General features: G+C 44.2%; 1 protein-coding gene across 5 annotated transcripts; it reads left to right on the top strand.

Moving 5' to 3' along the window:
* Window positions 1-4,539: 4,539 nt before the first annotated feature.
* Window positions 4,540-18,008, top strand: LOC121555809 (granulocyte colony-stimulating factor receptor-like). Of its 5 annotated transcripts, none has more exons than XM_045213777.1 (16): window positions 4,540-4,624; window positions 8,175-8,253; window positions 8,561-8,935; window positions 9,882-10,011; window positions 11,998-12,164; window positions 12,421-12,584; window positions 12,781-12,931; window positions 13,176-13,258; window positions 13,389-13,596; window positions 15,104-15,292; window positions 15,572-15,673; window positions 16,052-16,198; window positions 16,629-16,769; window positions 16,950-17,046; window positions 17,135-17,216; window positions 17,381-18,008. In XM_045213777.1, exons 2-16 carry the CDS (start codon window positions 8,187-8,189, stop codon window positions 17,885-17,887), a joined length of 2,610 nt encoding a protein of 869 aa, XP_045069712.1. In that variant the 5' UTR covers window positions 4,540-4,624; window positions 8,175-8,186; the 3' UTR covers window positions 17,888-18,008. The 5 variants fall into 5 exon arrangements, with proteins under 5 accessions (XP_045069712.1, XP_045069711.1, XP_041725594.1 ...); XM_045213776.1 differs by having other exon boundaries at window positions 4,608-4,624; window positions 7,734-8,253; XM_041869660.1 differs by lacking the exon at window positions 4,540-4,624 and adding an exon at window positions 4,631-4,751.
* The last annotated feature ends 7,235 nt before the right edge of the window (window positions 18,009-25,243 follow it).

The raw sequence follows: 25,243 nt of genomic DNA on the forward strand, positions 1-25,243 counted from the left end.
TGTCATGCCAGGGTAAGCCTACACGAAACACAGCCCTTATTTTAAGTGTTTCTAAAATCCCCTATGGGAAGAATGAATGGAACCATTTCCCTATTTGACCGCTAGGTTTTATGGGAATTATGACTCTGTGGTACTCTATATCTGGCATACTCACACGAGAGAGGGAACAGCTGGCTCTGGTCTACTTATTGTCTCCAAAGTTGCCAGGATGTCATGTGCATCACACATATAATCTGCACACTCGTAACAAGCCAAGCAGAACGAATCTTACATTATGTCAAATAAGTGTCACGTATCAAAATAGCAATACATTTTTATCTTGACTAAATTCAACACTCTCATTGCCCCCATACAAAAACTCCTCACTTGCTTAATAATTAATGATCTGCTTAATGTGGGCAGAATTTGGGCAGAGTACATCCTCTCTCTTAGCCTCTTCCTCTCTGCCTACACTTCATTAACCTCAAGTTTATTTGCTGTAGGACTCACATGATCTACTGTCAAATGTGTCCAACTGCTCCTCCGAACCTTACTGATCTCAGAAGGCTTGATGCTACCAGAGTGCCATCTATTGGTGCAAGCAAGCTGGTTTTCATATTGGATTGCACTGCTGTCCACACCAGTGCTGAGAATCGAACAAAGTTTGTTTTCTGACTTTTAACATTTGAACAAAGGCATACATTAATTTGCTTTGCAGAGTTCTTCGGAAATATCTTATGGGATTTCAAGATGTTTGGATTCACTCTATAGGCAGTTTACAACATGTTAAAGGGATATGACACTCCAAAATCAAACTTTTGCACCTGTTTTCAGACCTCAAATTTGGTCTTCTGTTGAGATATGTCCACTTCCCACTGGCCATTTGTTTAGTAGATCCAGGACAGTATAGTGGCATTAAGGACAATATACAGTATGCACATTAGTTTCTGCCTTTTTGAATGGAGAGCAGGCAAGAGAAACCCAATTGAATGTGCCATTGGTGTGATTAATTAAAGCATGGAATCCGTTCCCTTTGCATTCAGTGAAAGGACCTTACATGTCACTCCCAGCTTTCATCTCTCACTGAAAGGCAGTTTGAGGAGTGCAAAGAGGGCGAGGCGGATAAGGTTATACTGAACACGCCATAAATCAATCTCAGACGCAAATAGGAAAGTAAGTGACAGAACAAAGTGAAGCAATTAACTGGGTTTTTAAAGGAGGTGTGGGCAGGAGAGTGTGGTCATACATCATGTGTCAAATGCGTGGTGTGTGGGCAGGCGTGAAGTGGTGAGGGACCTATCATCCACTAGGTGGGATGACTCAGTGGAATACACCTGGTGAAGGTTCACCTGGCTCGGAGTTACTTAACACGCAATCCCAGGAGGCACAATGTGGTTAATAAGACTGTGGTTAACCCCTCTCTCCCCCCATCCATCCCTCACTCCCTACCTCCCTCGTCCCCTCTCTCCTCCTCTTGTCCTCCCTCCCACAGCAGCCTCTCTCTGTGAGCCCACTAGGCTGCCAGCGCCACTGACCTGTGGTTAGGGGGAAATCAATAGTCAATTCCATTTTGCGGCCAGCATTTGACAGGTACTAGATAGGAGTGGATTGGGTGCATGTAAGGAGCAGGAGCGTGAGTCTGAGCCTGTCTGACCCTCCCTCTCTCTCTCTCACCCTTCCCATTTCTATCCCCAAGCTTCTCAGAGACAGCTATGAAGTGCATGCAGCCACAGTCCTATTTTCTCTGACTACTGCCAGATCAAAAACACTAATCCAGCCAACCAGCAGGGGTCAGGGGGACAAACTATGTGTTGATGTCAAACAAGTGAGTCACATATTGTAAATGTTGTATAGTAAAAATTTATAGCTAAATCCATGAGGGGAGCTTCAAAGGTGTATCGATTTATCCATAATTTGTATCTTGAATACATTATCGGTTCATTACTCTTTGCAGTAAGCGATTTGATGTACATCTATTACAAATATGCACTGAGTGTATAAAACATTAGGAACACCTTCCTAATATTGAGTTGGATCCCCTTTTGCCCTCAGAACAGCCTCAATTTGTCGGGGCATTGACTCTACAAGGTGTCGAAAGCATTCAACAGGGATGCCCTGGAAAATATACGGTGCTGAATATTTCCCATACAATGTCTAATTTTGGGTGAGTCTCTGTTAATTTGCGTAAGAAGCTAAAGGGCAGAGACAGTCAGTGAGCAGTAAAATACAGTTCATACACAGGAATCCCAATCAAGCGAGGACGGTTTATCATCAGCTCGGGTCGCTCGGGGCCCCGAGCTAATTTTACTGCTCACTGAGATGTAACATGTAATACCCAGTAGATTGAGAGCACTCCTTTCATTAACGCTGATTAAAGAAAATGATCAAGCAAAATATGTCAACTGCACGATAATCAGTTAATGCATTTTTAATTAGTGTCTACTTCTCTTTTCTCTGTTGATTTTCACCCAATGACTTGGTTATGCATGCCTTTAATTCTCTCTCTGGCGCCCTCTGATTAACAGTTAGGTTTCATTATGGTTTGCGGGAGCGCGTGGATACGGTAGTTAGATGAAAAGTTGAGTGGGTGAGCCTCGATGTTTGAAATCGAGGCCTCCGACACAAAATCATTTTACAATTTAATAAGCTAATAAACGTGACATGGTGACTGTCTCCGAGTGCCCTTGAGGGTCAAGGCACAGTTTACAATCACATTTAAGAGCTGTTTCTATTACCAAGGCAACAAAAGGTTAGACAGACAGAGAGGGGCCACTACACATTGGAGAAGACAGTGGTGTATATGACACTTAATGTGGGAAACTCAAGAACAGGAGGTCATATCGAACTCTTATGCTGTTCATAGATAAGGGAACTGTAGATATGCAACATAGTCTCATGCACTATAAGTTCAATTTCAACGTTTTTGCTAAATAGTTGTATATAAAAAAAAAATGTTTTTTGTTTACAGTAACTTTGCATATGAAAGGATTTCAAAATGTTTAGGTTTCTGTCAGGGTTGAGATATTGGTGTTCTGTACAATATTACTGGAATCTGAAGCCATGTTTCTATATGAAAAATATTGTCTTAATGTGACAAACAGGAAGAGCGGATGCCTTTACTGGCCAGTCAATAGTTCTAATACCTCATTCCTATTTGTCTTCAGATGTTTCTCATTGGTAGCAAAATTAGCAGCTTTTGTCCAGGCCATACCAGAGAGGAAGAGGCGAAGCGAGAGGATTGACTCTGGATGCATGCGGGAGGAGGCTTATACTGTGAGAAGACCAAGTGAGGAGTTATTGTATGGGGGGCAATGAGAGAGTGTCAAATTTGGTCAAGTTAAAGGTGAATTGCTATTTTGATAGGTGAGGCTTATTTGATCAAGTAGAAGTTTCATAATGCTTTTGTTGTTACGAGTGAATTGATATGTTTTCTATAAAAGATAATTAACTAGAATGTTCCCACCTGATCTCGCCTCCTCCCACCTGCACGTGCGTGTGTGTGTGTGTGTGTGTGTGTGTGTGTGTGTGTGTGTGTGTGTGTGTGTGTGTGTGTGTGAACATGTATTTTCATTGTTAGAGCCTTTCTATGAAAGAGCTCAAAACTGGGTTTTGGCTGTCATTTATAAAGGTTTAGGTTTGCTTGTAAGGAGTAGACAGTAAATGACATCTTACTTCTCAGTTATTTGGATAGATCTAACAACCACTGCAACTGTGCTTTTACAGGTACTTGACTTGTTGATGACAGAGTTCACAAAAGCTAACCAAAAACAGGGACAAACAACCTATCTGACAAAAAAAGAGAGAAAACAGGCAGCCACTGCTTTTAAGCTGGTCCATTTTTAGGCCTGTCTGACTTGTTTTTTTTTTTCAAAATTATCATTATTTGGCTAATAATGGGGGCCTCGAGTGGGGAAAAATGGCTGGTGTGGGGGCCTCAAGAAAGAAATTGGTCTGGTGTGTTACAAATGCCAGGGAACATTTCTGTTCTCAGTCTGCCACTGCTTTTAATTAAGCACATAGTATTGCAATTGAAATACACAACTGAAAACAATGGGCTTAGGAAGATGGGTTCAACATGCTGCTTGGAGCCTGAACAACATACTGTATCTCCAAACACACAGAGATACAGTATGAATAGACTGCAAACAAAATACATTATTGAAGTGGCATAACTTAATGTAACAAACATTTTGGAATATTGTCAAACACTGATACAGATGAACAAACATACCTTCTCAGAACACTCAACCACACCCCAAACATTTCTGACAATTGACACCTGTGATCCTCCAAATGTGAATAATTCTAAAATAAAATAATAATCTTTATTTCAAATAGTTTGACTCTCGTAGACAAACGCATGTAACATCGAGCATCTGACTCAATTATGTGAGATTTTTCATCTGGGTTTCTAAGATTACTCATTTATTTATTTCAAGATGTTTAACTTGACTTCCATATCTCTCCTGTTATGGGCCCCAACACCCCACGTCATGTCATCTTTCCTGTATATGGTGAATTCAAAATAAGGATGTGGCTGGCTGTTATACTCAAGTGGCCCTGAAACCTGAGCTCCATTCCGCCATCTGATCCTATCTACACCAGAATCTGATGAAAGTCTTTCCTGGTGCTGGGGCTGTGTGTGGTGAGTGGTGTTGCTCTCTAATGGATTTTATTTATCTCTGAATTACACTGCCTACCAAGCCTTTTCCTTCTGATTCACTTGAATCTACAGAAGAGAGGGGGGGAATAGAACACAATATCTGTTATTGGTGAGTGAGTGAGTGAGTGAGTGAGTGAGTGAGTGAGTGAGTGAGTGAGTGAGTGAGTGAGTGAGTGAGTGAGTGAGTGAGTGAGTGAGTGAGTGAGTGAGTGAGTGAGTGAGTGAGTGAGTGAGTGAGTGAGTGAGTGAGTCTGAGAAGCTCAGACTAGGAAATTGAGTCTCCCTGTTCAACTGTGTGGATATGTCAAATGATTTACCTATTGGTAATTGAATAGGATTTAGTGACTTATGTCATCAGTACATGTATCTAACTTGAAATGTTTTGAATCCAACCTGACGTCATGACCTTTTCAGTTTTAATGTGACAATTATACAACAATTTTGGCATCACTACTAGCTGATCACTATCTGCACTCATACTACTTATACTCTTTTGGAATATTAATGGGGAAAAAACAAGTATATCGCTCATTCTGTAATAGGTATAATATGTTTGTGTGCTGTCAATATATGCAAAAGAGGATGTAAAAGGGATTGTTTTCCTCTTTCTACTCTTTTGCTTTTATGACAAATTATTACTGATTTAGAAGTCTAGTGTCTCAGGTCAAGTTCCAGCAAAGAAGATACCTCTCATGGAAAATTAAAGGGTAGATTGTCAAATAAGGATTCGTACACATCTCTAATATGTTCACCAAATTAACTAAAAGTACAATTGAAGATTTGCGGAGGAAGAGAAACAAAAGGGAAATAGTCACAGCTTTAACTGTGTTACCCTGTTAGAAGATATTGCCTAATCGAGAAAGAGGGACTGTTGTAACATTTACCACAATGGCTTAGGAGAAGAACAAGTTTAAGGGGAGACAGAGGAACAAGGTATAGAACATGTTGAAATATTGTTCTCGACTCTATTCTATCTTTGTCACATATGCTGTATTACACAACAAAGGGTGTCAAAATCACTCTGAAACAATAACATGCTTTTGTGAGAATATTGTAGGTAGTTTGGAAAAACAACCTTTTGGGGCACAAAAGTCCACCCATACTTATAAACGACATTATAAAATCCAACCATTCTATGGAATGCCTATAGACATGGCCTCTGAAGGTACTCAAACATTTTACATAAATTAAGCTTGTTTATTGACCATCCTGACATATTTATATTACACTGATAGGTTAGCCTATAGAAGGAAAATATATCATAACACTGCTTTCCTTTAATGGAAAATAGGAAATTGGCATTCTCATTAACGTTCACAAACATACTAAATAATGGTGCTAGAGAGCGACAAGCTAGACGGTGACAAAAGAAATCACTCCAAATGTAATAACTTTCTTTTCTGTCTGTCTCTCTCTGTCACTCTCTCGCTCTCCCTCTGTCATGCTCTGTCTGTCACTCTCTCTCTCTCTGCCACTTTCTCTCTCTCTCTCTCCCTCTGAGGCAGCAAGGCACATTTAGGAGCCGTAGGCAATTAGCTCCCTGCAATAATAATAAGGCATAACTCAGCAAAGGAGGAAGAGAGAAGTGGAGGCCTTTATGCAGACAGCTGATAAGCAGTAAATAGAAGAAGACTTCATTGGCCTCGCATCATGCATCCACTACATAGGTTGCGTCCCAAATGTAGGGAATAGGGTGCCATTTAAAAAGCAGACGCCTTTTCCATCCCCTACTCTAGGTCAAAACTATACAGGTTAGGACAAGAGGATTCTAATATCCCATAACTGTTTGCATAATTGCCGGAAGAAGTCAATACAATGGCACCAGCAATGCGAGCAAAAATGACTGGAAGTTAATGTTAGCAGTACAGAAAATGTGCCATCAAAGTGGAAAATTAACACAATCGTAGTGAATTTCATCTAACTACTCAGCAAACACATGGCATAACTGTTTTACTGTCATTCTATTAATTTCAATGTTTTTCAGATTATCTACAGTCACTTTATTACTTGATTTCCTGACCGCTGAAAGGTAACCAAAGGGTAACCAAATTCAGAAACACATTTCAATTTCCGCTGGTCTATCTCAGTTATTTCCCTATTTCAGTGATTTTGAATTGTGAATTGTGATGATAAATTATTTGTCAACGTTACAGAACCTGCAGAGCCTTGGTCGACTGGCAGAGAGACGGGCAGGTTTGAGAGAGAGAGAGAGAGAGAGAGAGAGAGAGAGAGAGAGAGAGAGAGAGAGAGAGAGAGAGAGAGAGAGAGAGAGAGAGAGAGAGAGAGAGAGAGAGAGAGAGAGAGAGAGAGAGAGAGAGAGAGAGAGAGATCAAGGATGTACAAACGAGCAATAATCTAATTCCCAACACACACTCTCATTGGTCATGCCATCCTCCATCTTAGCCATGAGGGCCTAGTTACATTTCACCCAGTTGGCGTATGTATTCTAGCCAAATAACAGTAATGGGGGCAAGGCTGTGATTGGTCCATTGCTAGAGGGTGACAAGACGTTTCACAAGGATGTAATGTTATCAGTTATTTCCCTATTTCAGTGATTTTGAATACTAAGTGATACATTATTTGGCAACGGTTCAGAACATACAGAGCCTTGGTCGACTGGCAGAGAGACGGGCAGGTTTGAGAGGTTTGCAACCAGAGAGAGAGCAAGAGAGCACGAGAGAGAGAAAGAGAGAGAGAGAAAGAGAGAAATCAAGGATGTCACCGCCCTCAAACAAGCTATAATCTAATTCCCAACACACACTCTCCTTGATCATGCCATCCTCCATCTTAGCCATGAGGGCCTAGTTAAATTTCACAAGAGGTTTCACAAGGATGTGGTTTTCAGTTGCCTGTCACCAGTATGTGCCTTCTCAGGATAGAGATAACACAGAGGTTGTAAAAACAACAGTCGTATTCATTAGGCACCAAACGGAAGAAAAAGAAGAGAGACAAGCTGATCTTGTCCAATAAGAAGCGCACAAATTTTGCTACAGTGTACCTGAATACAACCCAACAAACCCCAGTCAACTCCCAGAAGGGAACAGTCCCACATGACAGACAGGAAATAACCGCCCTCTCTCTTTCCACAAAGACCATACAGAGACACAAGCATGATCTGAGGGCATCGGCTGATGGCAATCTTGCCATTGGTGATTGGTGCACTCTCATCTCTAGACTTTAGAATCAAAGTCTTTAAGTCATTAACACCTTTCCTATGACTGTGGAATTGTGAGTATCCCAGTGTTTGTTTGTTATAGACAGTTGTCTAATCTTTTTGTTCCTCGTAGTTTACGTGTGTCAGTTGTGTATGATGCATCTTCACTCATGTCAGCTTGTAGTGTCAAACAGTACAAACAGCATGTTCATGACAGGTTTGGAAAAACAGTCATTATCGTTTCCATTACTATTTATTCACTGTTGTCCATCAATAAGAGGCCAGGAATTTCAAATGTTGTTTTGATTCCATTGAATGCAATGTACTTTCACCCTTTCTTCTTCAAAATCACTAATTTCACGTCTTCCCCTCTCACAGGTTTGTATCACCATGGCATCAGCCTGGATAGCAATGTTTGCCACGCTGCTGCTGGCATTTGTGAATGGAACAAAAGATGGTGAGTGCTGTCTTTGTAATGAATAACCATTTCTAAATGGCAACACCTTGCCAGCAGTAACAAAGACAATAGAATACAAACTTCACATCCCATTCTCTTAAAAATGCTGTTTTGAAATGTAAATCTTGAAATGATCAGTGTAATTTCAGTCTCACTGAGACATGGGAATATAGGCAAGAAATATGGAGCTGTATCTTACGATAAGTCATTTATTTGGTGGCTTAAAGAGCCCTTTTTCAACCTTCTCCCTCAATGTTGCTGATGCATTGATCTGCTCTTGGCTCTCTTTCCTTTCCTTCCCTGTCAGAGGTTCACACGTCCCCGTCTGTGGAGGTACATACTTCCACCCCTGTGGTGGCTTTGGGTTCACCGGTGACTGCCTCTTGCGTCATCAGAGATGACTGCCCCCTGATAAAGGGAAAAGCCATTCACATTGTCTGGCACCTCAACCAACGCCTTATTCCCAGCAGTCCTGCAGCAGCCAATGAGAGTGGTAGAAACTCTGCAGCGGCCAATGAAAGTGGCTGGATCTCCACAGTTTTATATTCTGTAGCCAATCAGAGTGGCTGGAACTCAACAGTGTCTATACCTAGCTTCACGGACACCAGGGGATATCTCACGTGCTGTGTCCTCCACACCTTCCCGTGCCAGATCGTAGGAGCAGTGGAGATAAGAGCTGGATGTGAGAGACATTTTTTTCTTTGTTTCTTTGTTTTGTTTGTTTATGCCTGTTAAGTGGTGTGCTGTATGTGTAGTCTACCATAGCTCCATTTTCATTCATAGTAAGGGATATCCCTTACCCCGCATGAAAAGATTACAGATGGGACCATGGTAAAGAATGGCATTTCTTTATTTTATTACAATTTTTCAACTGTTGGAATTTTAATATGAAGGTCTTCTAGTGCCGCACCTCCCTGGTTTCCCTCATGTCCAACATCTAGTATTGAACATGCTGTACTTTCATTTCAAGGAGCAGTTCTGAGAAATCTAAGTGTACTGAGCATAAAATAAGAATTAATTGGAATGTTTTTAAAGGTAGACTCAGCGGATATTGAGATGAGCAAGATGCAAGACTTCGCTCTCACACAGTCACACACAGTATCTGCGCATGTGCACGGGTTTGCCTCGCGCTGATACAGCGTGGTAGCCACAGGACCAAAACAGCTGTGAAATTGAGCCTTGTGCGTCAACACTCTTAGTTATTGAAGAAATTGACCCACTATGCTGTTTACTTTCTGCATCTATTTCATATCGCTGAGTCTACCTTTACATGTTTTAAACATACGTTTCACCTCAGATAAAGAATAAAAACCTGAACTGATAATGATCAGTTCTGTAATGCAATTCTGAAGATTTGATCATTTTCTGTTCCAAAATCAAATCAAAATCAAATCAAATGTAATTATAAAGCTCTTTTTACATCAGCAGATGTCACAAAGTGCTTATACAGAAACCCAGCCTAAAACCCCAAACAGCAAGCAATAAAGATGTAGAAGCACGGTGGCTAGGAAAACTCCCTAGAAAGGCAGGAACCTTGGAAGTAACCTAGAGAGGAACCAGGCTCTGAGGGGTGAGCGTTAACTAACTTTTACATTGTTTTGCTCACTCAATAATTGTTATTGCCATAGTTCCACCCCCAGCACCACAGAACCTTAGCTGCCTGACTAACCTGACCAAACCGGAAACCCTCTCATGTCAATGGGACCCAGGACAGGACACCCACCTGCCCACACAGTACACTCTCCACACCGAGATCAGGTAACAAGTGGCTATTGTTGGAGAACAAGTGAATCTTTGTTGTATATTTAGATTTACATTTACATGTCAAACGTAAATGTATATTGTAATTATGATTCTATTTTTTAAATGCTTTCTTGGACAATCTAGCTACTTTGCCCCTTAGGGCCACTGTGCTATACAGTGGGGAGAACAAGTATTTGATACACTGCCGATTTTGCAGGTTTTCCTACTTACAAAGCATGTAGAGGTCTGTAATTTTTATCATAGGTACACTTCAACTGTGAGAGACGGAATCTAAAACAAAAATCCAGAAAATCACATTGTACGATTTTTAAGTGATTAATATGCATTTTATTGCATGACATAAGTATTTGATCACCTACCAACCAGTAAGAATTCCGGCTCTCACAGACCTGTTAGTTTTTCTTTAAGAAGCCCTCCTGTTCTCCACTCATTACCTGTATTAACTGCACCTGTTTGAACTCGTTACCTGTATAAAAGACACCTGTCCACACACTCAATAAAAAGACTCCAACCTCTCCACAATGGCCAAGACCAGAGAGCTGTGTAAGGACATCAGGGATAAAATTGTAGACCTGCACAAGGCTGGGATGGGCTACAGGACAATAGGCAAGCAGCTTGGTGAGAAGGCAATAACTGTTGGCGCAATTATTAGAAAATGGAAGAAGTTCAAGATGACGGTCAATCACCCTCGGTCTGGGGCTCCATGCAAGATCTCACCTCGTGGGGCATCAATGATCATGAGGAAGGTGAGGGATCAGCCCAGAACTACACGGCAGGACCTGGTCAATGACCTGAAGAGAGCTGGGACAACAGTCTCAAAGAAAACCATTAGTAACACACTACGCCATCATGGATTAAAATCCTGCAGCGCACGCAAGGTCCCCCTGCTCAAGCCAGCGCATGTCCAGGCCCATCTGAAGTTTGCCAATGACCATCTGGATGATCCAGAGGATGAATGGGAGAAGGTCATGTGGTCTGATGAGACAAAAATATAGCTTTTTGGTCTAAACTCCACTCGCCGTGTTTGGAGGAAGAAGAAGGATGAGTACAACCCCAAGAACACCATCCCAACCGTGAAGCATGAAGGTGGAAACATCATTCTTTGGGGATGCTTTTCTGCAAAGGGGACAGGACGACTGCACCGTATTGAGGGGAGGATGGATGGGGCCATGTATCGCGAGATCTTGGCCAACAACCTCCTTCCCTCAGTAAGAGCATTGAAGATGGGTCGTGGCTGGGTCTTCCAGCATGACAACAACCCGAAACACACAGCCAGGGCAACTAAGGAGTGGCTCCGTAAGAAGCATCTCAAGGTCCTGGAGTCTCCAGACCTGAACCTAATAGAAAATCTTTGGAGGGAGCTGAAAGTCCGTATTGCCCAGCGACAGCCCCGAAACTTGAAGGATCTGGAGAAGGTCTGTATGGAGGAGTGGGCCAAAATCCCTGCTGCAGTGTGTGCAAACCTGGTCAAGACCTACAGGAAACATATGATCTCTGTAATTGCAAACAAAGGTTTCTGTACCAAATATTAAGTTATGCTTTTCTGATGTATCTTACTGGTTGGTAGGTGATCAAATACTTATGTCATGCAATAAAATGCAAATTAATTACTTAAAAATCATACAATGGGATTTTCTGGATTTTTGTTTTAGATTCCGTCTCTCACAGTTGAAGAGTACCTATGATAAAAATTACAGACCTCTACATGCTTTGTAAGTAGGAAAACCTGCAAAATCGGCAGTGTATCAAATACTTGTTCTCCCCACTGTAAATGCCTGCATATGTGTGGTGGTTATCCAAAGAGAACCAGTTTAGATGTTACTTCCAAGTTGCTTTCTGCGCCAACCTAGCTACTATGCCCATTAGGGCCACTTACTAATATCACTATGCATAGGTGTGGTGGTTATCCAAAGAACGTAAAGGGGAAGATGCGTAACTCTGATTTGTTCAAGAAGTTGCATTATTTCTTCATCTTAACAGGGACTTACAAGAGAGCAACACTTACGTGCTGCCGCCAGGGGCACATCACTACAGGATACCACGTACCGGCTATGTTCTCTTCTCAGAGATAGAAATATATGTCAAGGCGGTGAATGCCTTGGGTCAAGCCACCTCAACACCTTTGCTTCTGGATCCCATGAAGTCAGGTAAAGAAGTAGTGATTTGGGCTGTGATTTACAGGATATGGTGTCCATATTAGGACAGCCTCAGTCATAAGAACTTGGTGTCACTTGTGACTCTGAAGCTGTCCTAATACAGACACTGTGAAAATATAGTTATTCTGAAGCTCACTGTATTCTTTAAACCTGAAAGACAGAACCTTATGTACAAGTACTTTGTGGCATGGTATTGAGATTAAGCTATTCGCATCACAGGAGTTCTAATATAACTCTCATATTGCAGCCAAGTTTGACCCTCCAAAAGTTCTGAAGGTCCAAGCAGAGCCAAACAGGTATGGCTGCCTAAGGCTCAGCTGGTGTCTCTCTGAAGAGCAAGCATGGGTGACCATCGTGAGCTTGGAGGTGCGACAGAAAACAGCAAACAGCAAGCAGTGGAGTGAAGAACCAGTAAGAGAATGCCCATTTCCTAAGTGTCCACATACTGCAACCATTTGAACAAAATTATTTAGATTAAACAACATTAAAAATAAATTATCATACCAACTGTACTAGGCAACCATAAAAATAATCACATTACTGTGTGTGTGTGTGTGTGTGTGTGTGTGTGCATGTATGTTTGTGTGTGCGTGCGTACGTGTCTTAGGTATCAGTGCCCCGCTTAGTGCGCCAGAGACCCATGGAGGTGTGTCGTCTGCTCCACGGGACAGAGTACCACATCCAGATACGGGTCAGGTATCACCAGAGTCCATGGAGCGAATGGAGTAACAGCAATACTGCAGTGACGCTTGAGAGGGGTATGTCCTGCATCAATTCTATTTAATGTACTGTAATGTATCACTACCATGGTACAAATCTTTCAATTTATTTCTTATCCTTCCGCTTTGGTAGAATGTATGTATTGACCTGCACTAGGCTCTTTGGCAGTGAATCTATAGCCTACACCTGTTTAGTCTGGAATAATTCTCCTCTTCTCCTCACACAACTGAGAGGCACAAACATTTGATGAGTTTCAAAATGGACACTTCTGCTTCTTTTCAGCTCCCACCGGACGACTCGACTCTTGGATGACGGTATCTGGGGAGCAGAGGCAAAAGCATCTCAGTGTACACTTGCTTTGGAAGGTAAAAACGACACACAGAACACACTCAAATTTGACACGTCACAAACGTTTATGTTTCCTGTAATAGTGGAACACAACTTGCCCTTCAAGTGTCCTCTCTTCCTCACTCCACTCCTTTCTTCCTTTTGTAGCCATCGAAGCAGTTCCGTGCCAATGGCAAGATCCTGTCCTATGTTGTCTCGCTCCAGAAACAACCCACGAAAAAGGGACAGTTTTGCGTCACATTGGATAGCCACTGTGTTTTCCAGCTTCCCGGGAGGGCAAGGAAAGTCTTCCTCAGTGCTGGGAACGCTGCAGGGGCATCCAGCCCTACTGAGGTGGAAGTGTTTCAACACAGAGGTAAAGCTTTATTATTAGTTAGATTGTGTATAAAAGGACATTTTACTAAATCTTTTAGTATTTTGTTCATTAGTCCACTGTTAATACAACCACAATAAATAGTACATGTCAAGTTTTCAAGATAGAGCACTTTCAGTACAGAGCAAAAACGAAATATCCCTGTTGCTGAATTCCAAATTAACCCCTACACCCTAGGCACTCCTGTAGGTCTGAGGGGATTGCATACAGTTGAAGTCGGAAGTTTACATACACCTTAGCCAAATACATTTAAACTCAGTTTTTCAAAATTCTTGAAATTTAATCCTAGTAGAAATGCCCTGTCTTAGGTCAGTTAGGATCACCACTTTATTTTAAGAATGTGAAATGTTAGAATAATAGTAGAGAGAATTATTTATTTAAGCTTTTATTTATTTCATCACATTCCCAGTGGATCAGAAGTTTACATACACTCAATTAGTATTTGGTAGCATTGCCTTTACATTGTTTAACTTGGGTCAAACGTTTCGGGTAGCCTTCCACAAGCTTCCCACAATAAGTTGGGTGAATGACCACTCCAATACCTTGACTTTGTTGTCCTTAAGCCATTTTGCCACAACTTTGAAAGTATGCTTGGGGTCATTGTCAATTTGGAAGACCCATTTGCGACCAAGCTTGAACTTCCTGACTGATGTCTTGAGATGTTGCTTCAATATATCCACATAATTTTCCTTCCTCATGATGCCATCTATTTTGTGAAGTGCACCAGTCCCTCCTGCAGCAAAGCACCCCCACAGCATGATGCTGTCACCCCCGTGCTTCACGGTTGGGATGGTGTTCTTCGGCTTGCAAGTGCCCCCTTTTTCCTCCAAACATAACGATGGTCATTATGGCCAAACAGTTATATTTTTGTTTCATCAGACCGGAGGACATTTCTCCAAAAAGTACGATGTTTGTCCCTTGTGCAGTTGCAAACTGTAGTCTGGCTTTTTTATGACAGTTTTGGAGCAGTGGCTTCTTCCTTGCTGAGCGGCCTTTCAGGTTATGTCGATATAGGACTCGTTTTACTGTGGATATAGATACCTTTGTACCTGTTTCCTCCAGCATCTTCACAAAGTCCTTTGCTGTTGCCAAAACTATAGTTTGTTAACAAGAAATTTGTGGAGTGGTTGAAAAACGAGTTTTAATGACTCCAACCTAAGTGTATGTAAACTTCCGACTTCAACTGTATATCAGCATTATGGCAATAGCTTCATCTGATTGGCTGGGTGGAAATGTCACCATATTGCTTCCACCTATGCAATCCTCTGATGTAGGCTAGGGTTTGATTTAGAATTCAGAATATATGCACAAGCAGAAGGTGTTATGTGTGTTATGTCAGCGTCCCAAACACCCTATTACCCATATAGTGTCCTACTTTTGAGTCCTATGTGCACTATACAGGGAATAGGGTGTCATTTGGGACTGAATCTATGTGTGTTTAAGCTTACCTGTGACATATTGTGTGGTAAATATCTGTATCTGTCCCCAGCTCTGGCAGCAGTCTCTAACGTCAATGTCCTTCCTCATGATGAGAGATCACTACTGGTCCAGTGGACAAGCATACATTCATCCAGTGTCACAGGCTATGTGGTGGAGTGGAGGCCATTGTGGAAAATGGACCCTTCCCTCATCTTGTTTGACCATATTGACAGGAATCAATCCAGCACTCTAATATCAGGTATGGTTTATGTCAGTTATAAGGTATACATTCACATTGTACATACTGTAGTTTCATTCACCTGTCATGTGTCTCTAGTTCTGTGTTAGAAGTTTGTTGGAGGACTATGTACTTCTTTTATATACAATTCTCCTGGCTGCACAATTCATTTATCTGCAGGGACAATAACGTTTTAATTGAATTGCATCTACGGCATCAACTTTTTCTTTGCAGGATTTGTCCACATACTATAAGCTTATGAACTTGGATCCATTGTTATCGCTTTCTCTTTGTCTACAGAGAGCATCGAGCCGTACAAGCCCTATGGGATCTCTGTGTATCCTAGGTATAAGGATGGGATTGGCCTTCCTCAAACCGTCAAGGCGTACTCTAGACAAAAGGGTAAGTCGGTAAAGACTAACCCTTACACCTTGGACTTTGTAAGATCTTTACAAGATCAAGGGAGGTGTTGCAGGCTTCCTTGAGTCAATGAGGTTCGAATCAGCTGCAAAATATACTGATGAAAGGTGGTACAATGCCTCCCTCTATTGGAAACATATAGCAAATCACACCTCCGGATACTGCTACTACCATTACTATAAGCTTATTCTATTCTATTTATATCAAACACCCACATTATAGCACTTTGTCAGCATGACAATACCAACAAATCAGAACACTATTAGGTTTATGACATTATATAATTGATATGGTAATCACCACTACTTTTATTGCCATTTAATCCATATATTCCTTAATGTTCTCTTTTGTTTATGGCAGCCCCATCTGCCGCCCCAAATCTGAGGGTGAGGGAGACGTTTTATTCTCGTATTGAGCTTACCTGGGAGGAGATTCCACTATGCCAAAGAAATGGGATCGTGCAGAGCTACCAGATCTTCTACTGGAATGAGCAGGGAAACACCAAAGGTAGAAAGATGCTTGTTGTGATGCTGTTGATGATCCACTGTTGATGATACAACTATAGATGACTGAAAGTTCATACAAAAGCCTTATTTTGCCAGGCTGTCATTGTAAATAAGTATTTAGGTCACACTTTATTTGGATAGTCTAGATCTACAGATGGTTATACTATCAACAAACTATCTGTTGATCAGCAACTGCTTGCTACAGTTATGGTTAGGTTTAGAATAAGGGTTAGGGTAAGGGTTAAGGTTAGGGTTAGGGTAATGGTTAAGGTTAGGGTTAGAGCTAGGGTTAGTAGATAGTTAGTGGAGCATCTGCAGATGGACTATCCAAATAAAGTGTTACCAGTATTTATTCCCAACTGACTCGCCTGGTTAAATAAAGAAATAAACATGTAAACTCATACTGCAGTTGCTGTGTCACTCTTTTACAGTAGTGACTGCTGAGCTGGAAAAGAGGAGGGTGGTTCTAGGAGAGCTCAACCCTTCGTCCTCATACAAAGCCTTTATCATGGTTAGCACTGGTGGCGGGAGTCTGAACGGATCAGAGGTTACCCTCAAAACTGAACCAATGGGTTGGTATTAGAATTTTATCCATAAGAGTAAAGTGCTTTTAAATAAAAGTAATGAACAGTGTTATTTGAGGACTAGTCTCGCTTGCCAGACACATGGCGCTCCACCCTATGTGAGGTCAGATACTGTATCTGGAAATTGTCAAAAACAAATATCCTAAATCTAAATACATATATTTTCAGATGTCTTGGCTATCATCATGATAGTTATTTCCTCTGGTGTTGGGCTGTCATTGCTCGTCATTATCTCAGTTCTGGCCTGCTTCTCAACACATGAACGGTGAGGACTCAACATTGACTTCATGTCAGTAAATACTGGTGTGTTTGTGCTATATAAAAACAATAGAAGTTTCTGTTCCTATCTGAAGGTTGAAGATGTGCTTTTGGCCCATGATCCCCGACCCTGCCAACAGCAGCATCAAGAGGTGGAGCACATCGGATTCAATGCAGGTGCAGTATTAGGATTATCATGACAAACCATGTAATCAGTGTGTGTTGGTAATTACTAAGCACAAGGTTTACTAAACTTTTAGGCATTTATGCATCTATTCTATTCTATTTAATGTTTCTGTGGTTTGACCAAGGAGATACATGTTTCTTTTTTCTATTTGAAGGATATACCCCCTGTCCAGGACATGCAGGAATCCAGTCTGGTCTATCTCTCCCATCTCAGCCTCATGGACCTGCCTAAGAAGGGTCTCGAGAAGAGGGGTGGCCAGATCACCGATGACCCCTGGTGCCACTGCAGTGACACCAGTGACCTGGGGGAGTCCATATGTGGCTCCCCCCATGCACTCAGCCCTAGCTACTTAGGGTCACACCAACACTCTGTTCCGTATGCCACTGTGGTCTTTGATAGCCCGTACTCAAGTCAGCCACCAAGCCAGTCCCATGCCTACCTGCGCTCAGAGTCCACACAGCCACTCCTGGAGGACGAGCTCGAGGAGCCCTCTAGCCCAAAAGAGTACCAGAATGTTCCCGTCCGTGGGACATCTGGGGAGCAAGTTTCCTTTAGAGAATGCCAGGATGACGGCCCAGGAAAGGGAGAGTTATGCACTCTTTGGGATGACTTTCCCTTGCTTAGGGCTTTGGCAATTAATGATATTCAAAGTGAAACCTAACCTCAGTGGTATTGAGATTTTGAAATGTATGCAAGATATGTGAGATGTACAGTGCTATGAAAAAGTATTTGCCCCCTTTCTAATTTTCTCTACTTTTGCATATTTGTGATACTGAATGTTATCAGATCTTCAACCAAAATCTAATATTAGATAAAGGGAACATAAGTGAACAAATAACACAACAATTACATATTTATTTCAGAAACAAAGTTATGCAACAACCAATTCCCCTGTGTGAAAAAGTAATTGCCCCCTTACACTCAATAACTGGTTGTACCACCTTTAGCTGCAATGACTCCAACCAAATGCTTCCCGTAGTTGTTGATCAGTCTCTCACGTCGCTGTGGAGGAATTTTGGCCCACTCTTCCATGCAGAACTGCTTTAACTTAGTGACGTGTGGGTTTTCAAGCATGAACTGCTAGTTTCAAGTACTGCCACAACATCTCAATTGGGATTAGGTCTGGACTTTGACTAGGCCATTCCAAAACATCCAATTTGTTGCTTTTTAGCAATTTTAGCACTTGAAGAAATTTCAAAGTTCTTGAAATGTTCCGGATTGACTGACCTTCATGTATTAAAGTAATGAAGGACTGTCGTTTCTCTTTGCTTATTTGAGCTGTTCTTGCCATAATATGGACTTGGTCTTTTACCAAATAGGGCTATCTTCTGTATACCCCACTACCTTGTCACAACACAACTGATTGGCTCAAACGCATTAAGAAGGAAAGAAATTCCACAAATTAACTTTTAAGAAGGCACACCTGTTAATTGAAATGAATTCCAGGTGACTACCTCATGAAGCTGGTTAAGAGAATGCCAAAGCATCAGCTCTGTTGACCATGAGAGCATTTTGCAGAGAAAATGGTTGAGGCATACTATTTAGGCTCAGAATGACATTGTCCATTGTTTACCTTGTCATCAATGACATATGGCCCATAGTTTACCTTGTTACTTGGCAACGACCACAAGGGTGTTTCAAAGAGCTGTCAGTTTCAAGTTTCAAGTTTGAATGTCACATGCACAAGTACAGTGAAATGCCTTTTTTGCAAACTCAAAACCCAACAATGCAATTATTAATAACAATGTATTACTAGAAAGAGAAAAAAAACACGAGAAATAAGAATAACAAATATGAAATAAACAATAAAGTAAGTAAGTAAGCGTACCATATTCAGGAAATATTTAAAAAGTCAGTTCCAATACCATATTTACATGTGCATGGAGGTAGATAAGTATAGGGGTAAGCTGACTAGGTAACGATTAGTTACCGGAGTGTAACTCCAGTTCTATGAGTGGAGCGGAGCCCCATAGGGGAGCTCTGCTCCTATTGGTTTACCCTCTGCCCTAAGGCAGCATCAGCCTGAGACAAAATTATGCACACACCTACAGCCAATAGGAGTACAGGTGTCCCTATAAGAGGGGATGCCTCCCCTCAATCAGCCTCCCGAGATATTTTTCTTCAGCGAGACTAGAGAGGGTCGGCAGGGCCTTAAGTCCTATGGGGCTCCGCTCCACTCATAGAACTGGAGTTACACTCCGGTAACTAATCGTTCTATATCGTGGAGCTCCGCCCCATAGGGGAGCTCTGCTCCTATTGGTTTAAGGCGGAGCGTAGCGCTCCAAAATGTACTCCCTGCCGAGCCCAACACTTCCCATCGAAACGAAAAGGTCAGGCCTAGCAATGGCTGCAACCAAGTCCCGCAGTACTGCAACTAAAAACCCATACGGGCGTCACAATATACCGCGTCATCGGTTAAAGACCCGCCCCACCTAGTCCAATGGCAATGCCAATGACTAGTGGGCAGATCACCAGAATAGAAGCCATACTACTCTGTACTAGCAGATAGATGTGCCTCAATATCCTGTGAAAACACTACCGACCACTAATGGAATGACACAAAGTGTCACTCTACATTGTGAACGCGGTAGACCGCCCCACTCACTCAATGGAATCCCAAGATTAGTGGGCAGGAACAAAACATGAGTCATACTAAACTGAACAAGCAGATAGATGACCTCACATTCTGTCAATCAACGCATGCCTCTACTGTACTGAACCTGTCAGTCAGGAGTCATGCCACAAAATATGTTTTCTTATCCAAAGCGGACCTGATGGAAACCTTGTCCATAGTCCTGCTTTTTCCTCTCTTCCTAGCTCAAGATCTCCCTTCAGCTATGCTGAGTACAGACCGAGCCAAAGAGTTAGAAAACACATCTGTCAAAAACACGTCTTCCTAACCAAAGCGGACCTGATGGAAACCTGTGTCCACAGTCCTGCTTCTCCTCTCTTTCTTGCTCAAGATCTCCCTTCAGCCACGCTGAGTACAGATCGAGCCAGAGAGTTAGAAGACATATCTTAGAGATAGAAACGGATAAATGGAGACGGCGTCGACCAGGATGCTGCTCTACAGATATCCTCTACCCCTGTTCCTCTGAAAAGGGCAGTAGAAGCCGCTACTCCACGAGTGGAGTGAGCTCTTATACCCTGAGGCAATTGCCGCCCTGCTGCCTCATAAGCTGTCTCAATGCCTTCACAAAGCCAGTGAGACAACCTCTGTTTTGAAAGTGGTCTACCTAGTGCAGCCGCACCGTGACACACAAACAACTGAGGCGATGACCTAATCGCTGCTGTGCGCTCGACGTAACACGCCAAAGCGCGTACCGGGCACAGGCGATGGAGCTTTTCCTCACTCCTCTCTCTGTGAGGAGGAGGAGAAAAAGCCCACAGCTCCACGGTCTGTGACCTATATGAACTCTTAATAACCTGAACCTGAATAGGTCCACCTCGGCTCTCCCGAATTGTTCCCAAATCTGGAGAACAATGTCTGGATGCAGACACCACTCGTCGTCTCGAGGACCCCCTCTTGACATGAATTCTGCTCCTACGTTCAAGTAGCCCGGAATGTGTGCTGCTCTCAATGAGCGAAGGTGCTCGTGAGCCCACAGCCACAATTCCTCTGCCGCCCGATGGAGAGCAGGAGACCTGACTCCTCCCTGGCGATTTATGTGGGCTACTGTAGTCCGGTTGTCTGACCAGACCAGCACATCGCGACCCCGAAGGGTAGACGCGAAGTGGGTCAGAACCAGTCGAACCGTTTCCAACTCCAGGAGGTTGATGTGACGACCTGATTGAGGCCACACACCTCCTATCGCTTGTGTCTGACATGTCCCTCCCCATCCCGTCAGGGACGCATCCGTGAAAACTGGGATGTGAGAGGACACCTTTCCTATCGGGACTCCGTGCGTGAGAACGCGCGAGTTTCTCCAATAGTTCAGGTCTGCACTGAGCGAGAGGGGAACCACCACCAACCGATGACGTTGACGCAATGGGTCTAGTCTTAGTTGGGCGAACCATCGCTGCATCCTGCGCATATGCAGGAGTCCCAGCGGAACCACAGAGTGGGCTGACGACATGAGACCCAAAAGTGACATGATCGACAGCGCCGTCACCGTGTGATTCGGACGACACTTCCTTAGGGCTAGCAACAAGGCTACCCCTTCGGGGTCCGAAATTCGAGCCCTCATCCTCACAGTGTCTAACTGTATCCCCAGGTAGACAATCTGATGAGTGGGCCAGGGCGCGCTCTTTTTCCAATTCACAGCAAACCCCAGACTTGTGAGATGCATCACTGTCTGTGTTGTGTGAGTGATCGCCAGCTCTGCTGACGGGGCGAGAACCAGTAGGTCGTCCAGGTAGGCTAGTAGCCATATTCCCTGACGACGCAACGGTTCCAATGCCGCCTCCACACACTTGGAAAATGTGCGAGGTGCCAGGGCGTACCCAAATGGCATCCTCGTGTATTCGTACGCCACCCCTTGAAAGGCGAACCGCAGAAACTTCCTGTGACGCGGCTGAGCCGGCAAATGAAAGTACGCATCCTTTAGGTCTATGCTCGTACAAAAGTCCCCTCTCTGGACACATTCCAGCAGACGTTTTGTCGTTAGCATTCGGAAGGGCCGTTTGGTTATGCTCTCGTTGAGAATGCGTAAATCCAAAATCGGCCTCACTCCCCCCGTCTTTTTGGGCATTAGGAAATAAGGCGAATATAGCCCTTTGTTCCTTTGCTCCCGGGGAACTACTGTCACCGCCTCCTTCGCCAAAAGTTCCGTAATCTCTGTCATCAGAGCGGCCACTTTGTCTGGCGTTTTCATCACCGTCTCCACCACTCCCCTGAACGGGGGTGGGGTCCGGTGGAATTGGAGAGTATAACCCTTCTGCAATGTCTGTTCTAGCCAGCGTGAGAGGGTGCAGCTTCTTCGCCACTGCCAGCAATGCAGAGAAAGCGGCTGAGCCCGAAGCTGTGGTGCATCCAGTAGGAAGGACCTGTATTCCTTTATGGCCCTTACCGCCACTGTTCCCCAACATCGAAGTGGTGGAACAGCCCAAGGTGGGCCTCCCGTGAAAGGGAGAGGAACCATCAATGCGTTCTGAGAGAGAAAGAGGAGCAGGGACGTCGGATAAACTCGTAACCGTCGTATTCCTGCCCTCCTTGAACGCATCGCGGGTCTGAATTGCGCTGACCGAGGTCACAGCCTGCGGCAGGGCACCATCCCCAGCAAGCGATTGCGTCATCTTAGGTGACTGCAATTCACTATCAGAGCCCTTCACTACCGTACTCCTAGAAGTCTGTAGTATGAGGTCTCTATGAGGTAAAACAAGGCGGCGCCTTGATACCTTCTTAACTTTCACCTTCTGTGTGTGTTCAACTCTGCACCCCTGGTGGGGCTGATTCACACTCAGTGTGGTGAGTACTAGCTCGTTCTGTCAGGGGAGCCGATACGTTGGTTATACCCATAACCTTAGTAATCCGCCCCTCCGTGAACGTAGCATGGGTCTGAATCGCATTAACCGAGACCTTGGTCTGCGATAATGCGCCGTCCCCAGATAGCTGCTGTGTTACAATGCCTGGGGGCGCCGATACTCTGGACACCTTCGTGACCGCGGTAATCGGGCCCTCCGTGAACGCAGCATGGGTCTGGCTCGTACTAGCGGAGACCTTAGTCTGTGCTGGTGCGCCATCTCCAACAAGCGGCTGCGTCCTCATGTCAGAATCTGACCGGGACTGCTGCCTGCTATGTAAAACACTTCTTATACGTGAAGTGTGATGTGACGACCTGATTGAGGTCTTATGGATACCTACTCTATGTGCCTGTTCAGCAACGCACCCTCGGTGGGCTGAACGGCTCTTAGAGTGGTAAGGAAGAGAGGGTGAGATTTGAACGCTCTCGGACGTATTATGGAAAAGGAGCCAAGTCAGGTGGAGCCAACTCTTTATTAAATACATCAACAAAGGCATTTACATCAACACCCATCCCTTCAACCGAAGACCCCGGTCTACTTGGAGGGGCGGAGGTAGATGGCCTTTGGGATGGAGCGGGGCCGAGTCGTCCTGCCAACGGCAGGTGCTTGGCCAGCTGTTTCTTCTCCTCCTCCAGCTTAGAAAAACGCTCCGTCGCCTCTTTGACTGCGACCCCAAAGAGGCCGTCGTCAGAGAGGGGGGCGTTCAAAAGAGATGTCCTGTCTGCCTCTTTCATGGATGTCAAGGACAACCAGAGGTGTCGTTCCCGAACCACCGAAGTGGCCATGGACCTCCCCGCGCAGACTGCAGACGCCTGTGTCAGGTAGAGTATGGCGCCAGAAATTCTGGACGCCTCCTCCACCTCCTCCGGTGCCAGCTCTGTCTTGCCCGTGGTTAAACGGGACAGAGAGGCTGCCAAGAGGGCAATGTTGTTAGCTGCTGCTACAGCTTGGGCTCCCAACCCAAAGGACTTCTCTAACAGCGACGCTGTGAGTCGGTCCTTGTGGGATGGCAACGTGGCCTTCTTGGAAGAGGGCCAAGGGCTCGAACCCGGTACGAGATACGCCGCCATGGCGCTCTCTAACCTGGGGATTCCTGACCCTGGAACCTTCCTTCCACTCTCGTGAATGGGAGATACGCTTTTACAGGCGAACGCGCCGCTAAAGGTGCCTCCCACGAGCCCTCAACGTATCTAGCCAAAGAAGGCATGGCAGGAGCCACTGGCTCTGCCGCCTTCCTTGGCCTGGAATAAGGACCGCCCTCCATCATATCAACCTCCGGTGCGGAGGGAAGAGGGGGCAGTCTTATCACCAGCCGTTGAGCAGCTCTCTCAATGAGACCCGGAAAATCCGATCTCAGAGAGGCTGCGGCGAAAGAGAGAGCTTCTGATCTCTCAGAGCTCGTATCCCCTTCGCTATAAGGACTACAAGCCCTCTCGCTCTCCAAAGGAAAGGGGGGCTTGAAAGTATGAGGGATGGGGTCCGACTGTTCCATTGGAATGCCAGACTCCTCCTCAAAGTCCTTATCTTCCCCCGAGTCTGCGCCATCGGACGACGCCTCTGAAGCAGAGGCTAGTATCGACAGCACATCCTCAAGGGGGATGTCCTCCCTGAAAAACGCCCAACGCTGCTTCCTCTCCTTTAAAGAAAGGAGGGCGCAGGAGGCGCAATTCGGGGGACTGCAGACGCCTTCCTTGGCATGCTGGGATCCCAAACACACGAAACACAGGTCGTGGTGGTCACCGGCCGCCATGGAAGTGCATCTGCATTGAGCTCTGAAAAGAGCTTTTGGGGGTGGAAAATCTCCCGGTGTGCTCATTTAGACGACGCTGATGACTGGAATATCAACGGCGTTTTTCGTCCTGAGTCTTGTGCTTCGTCTCTTCTTGGCTCTTCAGTCTAGTCATCCAGTCGCTGAAGAAAAAGGGAGGCTGATTGAGGGGAGGCATCCCCTCTTATAGGGACACCTGTACTCCTATTGGCTGTAGGTGTGTGCATAATTTTGTCTCAGGCTGATGCTGCCTTAGGGCAGAGGGTAAACCAATAGGAGCAGAGCTCCCCTATGGGGCGGAGCTCCACGATATAGAACAGGATGTAAAATAAACGGAGTAGCAGCAGCTTGCATGTGAGTGGGTTTGCGGGTGTGTAGAGTCAGTATAAATGTATGTGCATATTATGTGTGAGTGAGAAAATGATGGAGTGAGTGTTTGTGTGTGTGTTGGAGTGACAGTGTGTGTGAGTATGTAGGGCCCTGTGAGTGTGCATAGAGATGGTGCAAATACTGAAATAAAAGGTCAATAAAGATACAAGGTAAACTCGGTCCGTGTAGCTATTTTGTTAGCTATTTATCAGTCGTATTGCTTGGGGATAGAAGCTGTTCAAGAGCCTGTTGGTGTCAGATTTGATGCACCGGTATCTCTTGCCATGCGGCAGCAAAGAAAATAGTCTATGGCTTGGGTAGTTGGGGTCTTTGATGATTTTCCGGGCAGTCTTTTCACACCACCTGATATAGAGTCACACCGCCTGATATAGAGGCGAGCTCATGAATATAATAATA

This window comes from Coregonus clupeaformis, unplaced genomic scaffold (genome assembly GCF_020615455.1).
Source record: "Coregonus clupeaformis isolate EN_2021a unplaced genomic scaffold, ASM2061545v1 scaf0152, whole genome shotgun sequence".
NCBI lineage: Eukaryota > Metazoa > Chordata > Actinopteri > Salmoniformes > Salmonidae > Coregonus > Coregonus clupeaformis.